Here is a 13,057-nt window from a genome sequence, read left to right on the forward strand (position 1 = left end):
TTCTTTGAGATAGGGTCTCGCCAAGTTTTTGCCTGGACTGGCCTCAAACTACAGTCTTCCTACATCTTCCTCCCAAGTAGGTGAGATTATGAGCCTGAGCCACTATGACTGGCCTTATGATTTTAGTTTGGAAAGCATGAATTTTTTAGGGAACTTTCTGCAAGTAGTTTTTCAGTGACTGAACCTCACTAAGTATTTTGTGTGGAGAATTTGACACTTGACAGGAAAATATTTGCAGCTGATTGACAGGAAATGGAAAACCCAAGACTTGTGTCACCACTTTTGGATGTCACCGTGTCTGACAGTTTTGTATAATGAAAGTAGCTTCATTGTAAATGTAAAATTAAAACCATGAGGAAATATTTCTATTGTTTGTGAGGCATTCCTGAAAGGTGAAGAGACATGGTGTTGTTAAGTGAAGAAGAGGGATGTAAGATGGTCATACGTAGATAACTTTTGATTAGGAAAAAATATTTAAGATGATAATGAGGTCTGTCCTCCATGAAGGTGTAAAATCTATACTGACCATTTCTCTGGAAATCAAAGTTCAAAAAAATGTAATAATAGTACATCTGTTTTCCCAGATAGTGTGTAGGGGAAATTATTCACAGATAGCTCCTTCCTATTGTCAGTCTCATCCACAAATTCTGCCTCATTTTCTTGACAGATCTTACTATTTACCAAAGTGAAGCTACTTAGAGTGCCCTCTCACAGGCTGATTCAAGTTTTCTAACTTTATTTCTTCTCTGTTCTTTCCTGTCATGAAAAAAAAGGGGGGGCAGGGGGGGCTTCTGGTGTTATCTATATTGACCAATATTTTTTTTTGTCACTTTGCTCTTTTCCTCAAAACTTATTGCTGGTTGCTCCTTATTGCCAATTAAACCCAAACAACACTGGCAGCTTTCAAAGCTGTCCCAGCTGACTTAAATCTTCTCCCCAAGGTGACCCTCATCACCTCCCAGTCTCACATGAGAAACAAGTGTGCTGCCCTGTTGTTCTTTGTATACTGCTGCTTCTGCTTATTCTGTCATGATACTTCAATGACAGAGGCTACTGTCCTGTGTTAGGTTCTAGCTTACCAACATGAATAAACATGATCTCACCCCGTTAGATTTGCATGAGGTGGTATATGGCAGGTACAAGTGTCTGCAACACTGGGTGGTGAATAATGGAATTACAAATAAGTTATAGAAAGGAGTAAATATGAAAACAAGTTCACAGTTCATTTTGTTATCATAATAAGGATTTGCTATGGTTTGTAAGTTCCACGGTAGTAAAGGCATTCTTTTTTTTTTAAATGTAGGTACTTCAGAAGTACACGTGTGATAAATACACAGTGAACACACCATCAGATTCTTCTGAAGTAAAGAGTTATCCCGGAAATGTCATTCAACAGAAAAAGTCATTGATAGAAATAGATTTGTTTTACTAAGCCTAAACCACCAAGTTGCACCAGAGCAAGAAGAAATCCTGGACTTTAGTTTTGGTTTGTATCTAACAAACCAAATGACTTAGAACAGGGTATTTCACCTCACTGGGTGCCATCCATTTCTTCTCTAAAATGAGTAGATTGGACTGAATGTCCTTAACTTCCTGTGCTCTGATAATCCATAATTCTGTGTCAGAGAATTCATCACTTCAGCAGACACATATTAATAGAAGCCACTGTGTGTGTGCCAGTAGATCTTGTGATTTTTTTATGCCACAGATATTCCAATCTCATCAAATCAGCTGGATGCTTTGATGGCTAGAATCAACAAAAGTGCTAACCAGCTAAGGTAGCATGCTGTGATTGACTTTCCTGACTCTCTCCCGAGAGACACTGGAGTGGACGAAGAGAAACTGCAGTTCTTTGAGCATTCCCCTGGTCACCCAGCAAACAGGAATCCACATCACGCTTGGCATGTTTGTTGATAGTGAGACTCACAGTGACTGAGTGAAGATTGAGACTGAGCTAGCCTGACAGCTTGAGAGCTTAAAAGCATCGATTAGAGAATGTGCAAGAATCTGACCTTCCAGCTGCCTCCATGCTGTGGTTTTTGTATCATAATGGGAGTTAAAAAAAAAAAAAAGAGGAAACTATTCTGTCATGTTTGGGAGTGATTATTTTATCAAAACAATAAAGGGCATGAATCAGTAAGCACCATGAGTGTAAATTTAAGACTCCTACCCAGTGTGGACTAACTGATGGGTAAGCAGTCTAGGGATTGCATCTTACATGTGTCCACGATACACTTCTATATTAATCAGATTTGGAAGAATCAATTTCCAGCAAGAGAGGAGCACAGATGCATTTTGTGGGTACTTATGCTGCCCACGGGCAGATATTCATATTGCACTTATTAATAGGGTGACATCGTAGTCTCACGTATATGGCAGTTGGTGCTAATGAAAATTTACAGAAGGAACTAAAAGAAATTAAATAGATGTGAAAATTACTATTTTGCACTCTTTCTTCCTATTTGTGGTAACAAAGTGTGAATTGAAAATCTAAAGAAAAATAAGTTGATTTACATTTAAAAGTGAAATGTACTAAATAAAGAGCTAGTCTTATAAATACAAAAATATACCTGCATAATTCATTTTGTAAATATGTAACCAGACACAGCTTTTATTTATTCTAATTGTAGGGTTATTATGAATGGGCTATAAAATATATTTACAATTAATGCTCATTTTGCTTCTAATGCTGTATTAAGAATTAAATTTATATTGCATAAATGAAATGATAATGCCTACAGCTTTTTTATGTACTATCATAGACATGAATGTGAGAGAAGAGAAAACCTCCAGGGAAAAGAACTCAGAAATTACTCTGCACTTTATCACTACTTCACCACTTACAGCCTTTCTGTGAGATCACTTATCACTGGCCAAGTTTATCTAATGTGCTGCAGTAAGTCATGGCTCTCAAATTCTCTTGAGCCTGAATCATTCCTTCTTGAAGTTAACTACTCTTCTGTTTTCCAGTCCTTGCTTTCCTTCTTAAATCTACTTGAGTGTACGTGGCACTTCAGTTAGTGGAAAGTGTTTGTGACTTCACATATTTTTTCAGTCACAACAAGCCACATAAATAACATAGCTTGCTCATGATCATAAAAGGAGTCTTTCTGCAAAACAAAATTATTTTCAAGTATAATTTAAGTATGTTACAACAGGCTATGGTTTAATAATATATACAAAACTCCTACACTTATACAAACAGCATTAATAACAAAAATTTCTTAAATTTATGAAATATTTTCTGATTGATTATTTTAGTTGAGTTACTCTTCATTTAATCTTAATTTATCATTTCTATTATTTTTTATTAATTATGTGCTATATTTGTATTAATGACTTCTTAGGAATTTATCCCATCATGCTTTTCAGAATTAAGATTGTCAGCTAACTTAAATGTTTTATTTGTATGTATACATATATGTTTCTTATATCTTCAAAATGGCATAGGTCTCACTAAAGAATAATTCCATTTTTTATTTCTAATTTTAATTTATATCACCAATCAACCAGTAGTGTTTTATAATTTTATATTTAGCAAATATTCAGCCAGTATTTAAAATCATCACATTGACCAAATAAATCATAGTGGAGTTGGCATAGATATATGATCATACTTTACTCTTTTACAAAATAAGTGTCAACAATATCCTAACACCATCAAAATAAAAGATTATATTTTATTTTAAAGTGTTTAGAAAAAACCAACAAATACAATTTAACATTAAAAAATGTTGAATTTTTTTTTCTAAAGAAAAAGAAGGATGAGAGTTTAAGCTTATTGACTGGTTTTTATGTCAGCAACTTGTCTAAAACCTTTATTAATTTGCTTTTTATTATTACCATATCGTATATTATAGATGTCTTATATAAAAATGTGCAAGGGGAAAGAATTTTATTACCAATGATTAAGCAATTGTATAAATGTGTCTGAGCCATTAAGAAACCATCATTTATGGGACACAATGTCTTGACTTTTATAAAATTTGATATCTGGTTACTATGTCTCTTATAATTATGTTTCCATTTATTTATCTGTCTATCTAACTTATATACTAAACAGAAAGATGAACAAGCATTTATTAAAAGGTAAAGGAATTAGAATGTGCCATTCATGGTAAACACAAATGGCAAGAGGCTGCTGAATAAATTATCAGAATAAGTCATGACTTACTGTAACAGTTTTAAAACATGACAGTGAAAATTCATCCACTGGATTTGGGAGAAAGCATAGTATTTTATTCCTTTCTTGCATGCCCTAGTATAACTAGCCTAGCATTTCTACAAAGCAGATGCTCAATAAACATATGCTAGATGCATTCTGGACTCTCAAGACCGAGCAGTATATAACATGACTTATGGAATAAAGAGAAATAATCTTTCAAAACAGAATTGAAGTTGGTAAAAAAAAGTCTTTCACAGTAATTTCTCATTAATGATGATGCTACTTCTCTCCTTAGCAGGGGAACATCTGATCTGCTCTCTGCGGTTTATTGATTGTGTGGGTCGATATAATCTGATGCATAAAGAACCAAGAAAGTGGGAGGCAGCATTTCCTAATAAATGCCAAGAAGCAGATAGTTTACAGTTGATGCATCCAAGCTGAGAGGCCCCACATGAAGCTGAATTATCAGTAAAAGCGATCCTACAATTGATCTATCAGTAGGTCTAAAGTTAATGAAAAATTAGATTTAAAGAAAAGTAAAGATATGCCAGACACACTAAACACTTATGGGTGCAAAGCAAACATTCATTTTTCTTTTTTATATGTATAGTAGTGTACACATACACACTATGATCTAGTTATAGGGACTTAGATTACAGTGGCTCTTTTTCTTTCTATCTCCCTAGATATCTGGTGTTAACCATTTTACTGCTAGCTTGTGCGCACTCTACATGCATGTCAAAATTATTAGTTTGTAGAACATGCTAAAGCTAAAACAATACACTTGATGCAAAACTTGCAAAGCAATAGAACAAATAAACACAACACAGAATGAACAAAAATGTAAACATGAAATCCATAAAACATACAAAAATGTTATTGAAGAGAATAAGACTACTGGCTTAAGGAGCTATTTAAGCATCCATTTTAACATGTCTAACAGAGTTCCTACTGCAAATTAGACAAAAGAAATTGCTAATGTTTTTCCCTCCATCCCAGCAAAGAATGTGGAAGAGTTTACCTGCCAGAGAGGGTCTTTTTGCTCAGGAAAGAGCTCAAAGTACTTTTGGGCCAGTTGCACTGGAGGCAGAGTTTGCAATTTCAGGTTGGTCCAGCTGTGCACGAAGTTGGCCAAGTTCACAAAGGTGTATAACCCTAGGCGGTCATTCCCATAGTTAGATAAATGGGTCATGAAAATGCTGATCTGAAAGATAAATAAAAATGACCTCACAATATCATAGGCTTAAACTCAGAAGTGGCAGTAGGGGCTTCCAGCAGCACCTTATCTACCTAACCTTGGAATTTTTATGGCAAGTACAATTATCTTTTGAGGTGGAAAACTGCACAATTAACTTCTGTATCAAAATAACACTCTTAAATTTAAAATTGAAATTGAGATAGGCAGTCTTACTGCTCATTGAAAGTATCATATCACTTTCAATATTAGAAATGAGAAATGTTTAAGGAGACAGAAACATTTAACCTGATTGACACATTATATGATATATACACATATGGAAACATCACATAGAACCTCATGAAGATGTACAATTTTTATGTCTTGGTAGGTCAGTTAACCAAATTTAATTTAAAATGTCTGTTAACCTTTGTACAGGCGCTTATTGCATTTACCCAAACAGTTGTTCATACTCGTTAATTCTTTTACAACATTTCAGACTTCATACTAATTCTAAAAATTTTATGGCATTTCAGTGTTGTTCTTTTTTAGTATTACACACTAAGTAAAAGTGAAATCTAGAGTGCTCCTGAAAGATCAACCCAATGTTTGAATGCTATGACAGCTCAATCTAATAAAGTCCATCAGTCAGTAAAGCAGGAATGAAAAATACCAAATAAAGGAGAAGCAGTATGATTTTGATCAAAGTTGCTAAGATTAACTGATGAAAAGAAATTCATCATTTTCTAACAATACTTTGTATATGTTCCTAATTCTTATATTATATTCAAATATTTACATTCATAAACACGTCAAGTGTTTATAGTGAAGTGTTACAATGAAGTGCTTTATTAACTTCATTATTAAAGTAAGAGTAATATAATGCTACAATTAAAAGTATTAGAAAAACATCTGAAACAGAACAGTAAAATAATACAGAAGAAAAGTCAAATGTCTTATGGCTAAAGTTTTGTGTGGATGATCATTTAGTCTTTTTTTAAAGGATCATTTCACTTGTTATTTGAGAAGAAAAAGATAAAATAAGTATAGAGCAACTATCCTAGTATCTTCTTTATTGGCTACAATAGTAGTGCTGAAGTAAAGGTTATGTTGTAGACCATCTCTCCCTGAGATATATGTCACAGGGTAACTGTAAATGTCCAGAGAGAAGGCCTTATCCTAAAAGCAATAAAAATATTGCCTTGTACCAGAATTTAATAAACAATACTCTGTTGTGGAATTATTAGAAGATAGCAGTTTCATTGTTTCTATTTCCTTTAACTTGGAAAAAACATTGTCTTTCTGTCTGAAAAACTAGAATACTGAAAAATATTCTCTGAAGAAAACATAAAAATTACCATTTACTTCTCACTACAGTTTAAAGTAGGGGGGAAATGAGAACTTGGTCCATTGCCCTAAATTACAAAAATAGCACTTAAAAATTATATAGCTCTATTATGTATTAGACATATGTATAAAATAATTCAGTTCTCATGATGCTCTTAAAAGATAGGTACTTTTATTTTCCCTTTATAGATGAGGAAATTGAGTCACAGAGCAGTTAAGTAACACTTCTATATTCCACATTCAGTAATGTGCAGTACAGGAATTCAAACTCAGGAAGACTGATTCCCAAATTCAATGCATGATATTCCTGATACCTTCACCCAAGCATTTTTATATATTGAGTTTCATGTCCATCGTTGTTTTCCTTCTGCCTTAAAAAAGATTAAGATCATATCTCTATAAGGGCAAAATAGTTTCTGCTGGGTATTGAGGGGGGGAGCGGGAGGGGGTGGAGTGGGTGGTAAGGGAGGGGGTGGGGGCAGGGGGGAGAAATAAACCAAGCCTTGTATGCACATATGAATAATAAAAGAAAAAAAAATCATATCTCTAAAGATAATGGTAGAAAAAATATGTTAAGTATTATCTTGGCAGCTTACAGTTTTTCTCTAAATGACAGAAGATAAATTATCTTGTGAATCTCAAATGAAAACTTTTAAGACAATGAGTTACAGTGTTTGAAAAAAATACTACCCATGGACTGAGTACTTATCTTTGAAGATAATATCAACCCTGTTATATTTCTTGACTATTTTTCCCTTAGTAGTACAATCAAAGCTTTATGTTGTAAAGGTCAAAAATGAGAAAGGCTATTTAAAAGAATATTCTTCACATAGCAATTTTTGGTAGAAATTTAAGTTAACTCCCCAAATGTTCTTTGACACAATGATCTTACTCAAATAAGATAAGTTTGAAGTAAAATTCATATGCGATCATTTAAACAAACTGAGGGTGTCTATGTCACTGGTTTGTACATTGGCCATTCCTTCACTTTTAAGCTCTCTTATCTCAAATAGGAAGTGTCCTCTTCGCAGGACTTAATTACAGTTTCTAGAACATAATATGGTATCAGTGGTTGATGGCCATATAATTGCAATTGTTGTCATGAGAACTTCTTTATAATTGCCACAAAATAATATGCATTTGATCCCAATAAGTATGCATTTGTCTCATGTCACACTGTAATTAAGAAATAAGACAGTGTGAGTAGTGTGCTTTGGGATAATTATAGTTGACCAGGGATGAAATTATTATGAAAAAAGGCAGGCTGCAGGCTGAGTGCCTGAAGAAATATAATGTCCTAGAGATCTACCAGTTGCCCTGTAGCATTGTGATTTTAAGATGGCATTTTAAGGTACTTGTGACTGCCTAAAATGTGACAAAATCATAAATAAAAATCAACTTTGAGAGTACCATAAAGATTATTTTTATATCATACGCAAATGTATCTTAACACTAGGATATTAACATACTGATGTTCAAATATTTTTGCAGCAGACTAAATCTAAGTTATTTTTCTAGAAGGAGAAAGAAACCCTTGCTTTATAAAGGAAGTATAAAACCCAGCATAGGGCAAACAGAAAATCTGTCTTTGGAAGAAAGCAGAGTCTGGAGGTGTGATGTGGTGTGGTGTGGTTCTAAGCTAAGGCATGCTGCTGCATTTAAATTTCTCTTTGCGGAGAATAAAAGCAAGCACGCTGGCTGCAAACACTGTTATATGGGGCAGCATGTGTGCATGCTTTACTGCTTACAAACAAATTAGTGCTGGTATATGGTCAGTTGACTGCACTTTAAGAAAAACAATTCTGCAAGCACAGCTCAACTATGGATATCTGGCTTGCTAAAAGCAACTTTTGTGCAGACAGAGCATTTTAGTTTTAGTATTTCTGGACAAACGGCTTGTTTAAAAAAAACTTCAGAGAATATAGGGAGAATATGACAAATTAAGGATGTGGGCTGAGGATTAATGAAGGGAAGTGGAAGGATATTTGAGATGAGATAATAGCAAAAAATTAATTTTCATAGAACTAAAATAATTGCTACCACTTCTTACATGACAGAGCATGCACTTCTTCTGTCCCTTTATTTACTTATACTGATTATTATTTTATTATTCTATACTAAGAATGCTTTTGTTTAGTATTCCCCAAAGTATCATCTGGAGAAAGTATTGCTGTGCCACGTGGGTACAAATTGTTTATGTATGTGACTCACCGTGCCTGAAATATTGCAGTGCAGAGATATGCACTGATGCAGATAAGCAGAGTTATCTTTCACATTACAAAGACAGGCAAGGACATCTTGTTCAATGGATTGCTTTAAAAATAAGATATCAAGTGCTATCATCAGCAGGCCTTCCAGAGGGGTCAGGAGGTCTGGATAGAGTTGCTTCTGTCATCAAGGATGCCTCTGGGCTGCCTTTATCTTGTCTTTGGCATGTCTGTGTTATGTTCCTTCCTCAACTCTCAAGACTCTCAACTCCATTATAATCCTTTTGTCTGTGGTAATAATATAAAAGCAAGTTCATGGGCACTCCCATAGCCTAATAAGTCATCAGAAACATTAAATTTTTCATTAATCTAATTATTAGATATAATGTGAAATGCACCACATTTAGAAGCTGTTATCCATGGAATAGTTTCATCTAATGATCTGTCTGTCATTCCAGGAAAAAGGTATTCATGGTACACACCTGTAATCCCAGGGAAGTAGGGAGGCTAAGGCAGGAGAATCAGAACGCCATCCTGGGTTACATAATAAGAACTTGTCTCAAAAAACAGATGAAGAAAAAAGGAAAAAAAAAGAGAGGTCTTAAAGTTTTTAAACATGGTACTATATAAAGTTTGATACTAGGGAATTGGACAAATATAATTGAGCCCCATGGCTAATCTTTAACTATAAAAGCACTGTCATGGTGACAAATGAGAAATTGGTGAATGAATGTGGATAACTGGCCACCCTCAATACCTAGTCGTAAGGATACAATTAAGTGCTTTTTTTTAATTTCTTTTTTGTTACAAGGTCTCACTGTGTAGCCCAAGGCTGGCCTTAAACTCGTGATTCTCCTGTCTCAGTCTCCCAAATGCTGGGATTACAGGCCTGTACCATCATGCTTTACTCTAATTAATTGCTTTTGATAACATTTTATTTTTAACTCTGTTATGAAGTTTTAATAAAGTTAGGAAGAAGGGAAAGGAAAAAGAAAACATAAAAAATAATAAGTTCAATTTATCTATAAAATGAAACTGAAAGATTTTCAGAAATATACTCTCTAGGTTGAGATAAAATATTACACTGCCAATACCAGAAAATGTTGCCTTGCTCTCCTACTTGTGTGTTAAATACAATGTTATTGGAGATTTTATGGGCTTGAATATCAATAGCTAGAATATATTATTGAGTGTCTTAATCTGGAATTCAAAGTCATTTTCTAGGAAACATGTTTTAGTTAAAATAAGCATTCTTACCTGAATATGTACTTCTGTGTGTTATACTGATTTTAAAAATCCACTAATTTATAAAGTGCGGGTTTCATAGAAAAAAGCACAACAACAAATATGGAAAGAAGCATAGCTAGGCAGAGCAGGAGATGCACTCCTCTGTGAGGCAGCTTGCTCTGCACTCATACCATAACACTGGATTTTTCACGATAAGCATTAAATATTAGCAGCTAGTTTCCATTTTTGCCTCTGTGACTCTGACAGCATGCCCCTTTTCAGAATGAGTCCATTGTGTTTAAAAATATGTCCATTAGCTTGTTAAATTATTGATTAGGCTTTTAGTTCTCATAAAATGTGAAGATAGATGGAATATAGGGAAAGTGTCCCTGATGGCTCGTGCAATGGATTTTGACATTGGACTCACATTTTTCTTATAAAAAAGGTAATTTAGGCCTTTCTTTCATTGTGAATATAGGCCAGAACCACATAAGAGATACTAAGAGTAAGCCTCTACTTAACATTACCAATTTGTATGCAAAACCACTTATGTAAACACACATGAGACATAACAATTGGTCAGTAATTATGGTCAACACCTACCTCTTCAGTTTTGGGCAACTAATACCTTGGTAAATGCTTGCATCTATATTCTTAGATACAAGAGTAAATAAAGTTTGTTCACACTGAATGATGTAATTATATCATTCTTTCCCTCAATCTAAAGATTTACTTTATCTTTAAATCCACTATTTAGATCTCATTTTTGTTTTCAAAAATGAAACACATATTGGAATGTTTGGCTAATGGTTGATCTTTTGTCAACATTTATGTTGGGGAATAATAAGGTTAATTTACTAAATAAAACTTTACAAAGTGGTTGTATGTTCATTTTTCTTGTATTTCTTGAATTGTTTGAATGAGAAACTATACCATTACAATAAAAAGAAACGAGGATCCAAGGGTTCAAGTGACCTGCCTGAGGTTATAGAGGGACCCTGAGCAAATCCAGAATTTGAAGTAGTCAAGAAGTGTATTGCAAACTAAAAGATTTACTAAGAGGATAGATGTCATGTTAAATGTTCCTACTACAATAAAATTTAAAAAATTGAAAATTAAAAATTGAAGTTATAGTATCTGAGTTTATAATCAGTGTTCTGACACATCATGGTTCTGCCAGAACTTGGTGCCAAATTTCTCAAATTTCCTTCTCCTATTTTCTGCCTTTTTTCCTTCTATCATTTTAATTATATCATAGATTTATATGAATGTTATATTGTAGATAAAGCTATTTATACCTTTTTTCATTTATGCTTTTCAATGTAAAATTTGGTTTGCATTTTTGTAAATGGAACAAAAGTTGCTTATTTTGATTTCTGTATCTATATATACACAGGCATTTCAGCTGACTACTGACTCTAGACGTGTCAAGATAATAAATATTGAAGAGAAAAATGACCTTTTCATTTCAGAAGACTTTACTTCTAAAACAGACGTCAAGGTTTTCCATGATGGGACACTATAATACCTGTGTTGTAGGAATAGAGAGTAACTCCAATTTGCTAATCTCAAAGATTCACATTGCATTGATTCAGACAGACTTTTCAAGAAGTGTTTCTCTAAGAGGCACTCTTAGAAGGAGAAAGGGAAAATGAGAACTGGAAAGAGGAGAGGAGGAAGGAAGGGAGGAAAGAAGGAAGGAAAAAGGAAAGAAGCAAGGAAGGAAGGAAGGATGGAAGGAAGGAAAGAAGGAAGGAAGCAAGTTGAAATGAAATAAAGAAATCTTCAAAATCAAGCTCATCTTCTGCAGATCAGATGGACAGGAAAAATGTAGGCTGCTAAAAGTGATTCAGTGCACCACTAAACCTCAACTCAGAACAAACTCCAGCTATTGATCTTCCTACTCAGGCTACTTCCCCAAGAGGGGCTTTTGCTTCATGTGACTCTCAGTGTGGTTTCATGTAAGATGTGCAACACCACAAGCATTTATAATTAATCACTATTCTTAGTGTATGTTTTAACATCCCATACCCTTGACTATTAAAAGGAAGTCTTTTCTTGGGTATGTGAATAACTACATCTTTTGTTTAAGTTTGTCACACATTTAATGAAGAAAATAACGTAAAGAAATTAAAAAGTCAAAAGACTGATTAAGATAGCTTACATATTTTTATTTATTGTTTAAGTCTAAAATTATCAGAAATAACTATGGCCTTTTGTGATAAGTCATATTGTTGTGCCAAAAATGGGACAGTACAAACATGAAATTTGGAATCAGAATGCTTGTTTTTGAGGACCGGTCATCATTATATTATCAATTAATTTCTCTGAACCTGTTAAATGAAAACAATAACTTAGTTTACAGTTTTCTCCTGACACTGAAGTGAGTGGGGCTATGTCAAAAACTTTTTTAAGCGAAAAACATTACATGGATGTTATCATCACTGTGCTCATTCAATTAAGTGAATTTAGACTAGAACAGCCCTCCATGTCCATGATTTTGCAATTCAGGGTTTCAGTGCATGCAGTCACAGTAGGAAAATAAATGGAAAATTCCAGAAATAAGAAATACATAAACTTTAAATAAATTTTATTAAAGTTATTGCTACAGTGCTCTATTTTATTAGTTATTGCTGTTAATTTCTTGCTGTGCTGAATTTAGAAATTAAATTTTATCTCATCTGGGAAGCAACATTATAAATATATCGTGTATGTCTGAAGTTTCAGGGACTCCCTGGCTGTTTTTAAATGTATTCCTTGCATATACGAGGGGACTGCTATGCTTAAGATATCAAATATAATTTAAATTATTACGCTTGTATCTCATATACAATGCTTTCTTAAACAAAGTCAGTGTTTCTTGTTTTTCTGAAATCATCTTTATATGTGATGACCTTTGATAACTAATATAACTTCAAGCTAAACAGAAAATAT

General features: G+C 33.7%; 1 protein-coding gene across 3 annotated transcripts in view; it reads right to left on the bottom strand.

Moving 5' to 3' along the window:
* Ndst4 (N-deacetylase and N-sulfotransferase 4) overlaps nucleotides 1-13,057 on the bottom strand; it is a 277,456-nt gene that overhangs the window by 28,867 nt on the left and 235,532 nt on the right. For all 3 annotated transcript variants that reach the window (XM_020187174.2, XM_074041591.1, XM_074041592.1), the window contains one exon: nucleotides 5,187-5,369. In XM_020187174.2, coding sequence (XP_020042763.1) covers nucleotides 5,187-5,369 — 183 coding nt within the window. The remainder of the gene's footprint in view (nucleotides 1-5,186; nucleotides 5,370-13,057) is intronic.

Source organism: Castor canadensis, chromosome 9, assembly GCF_047511655.1.
Source record: "Castor canadensis chromosome 9, mCasCan1.hap1v2, whole genome shotgun sequence".
Taxonomy (NCBI): domain Eukaryota; kingdom Metazoa; phylum Chordata; class Mammalia; order Rodentia; family Castoridae; genus Castor; species Castor canadensis.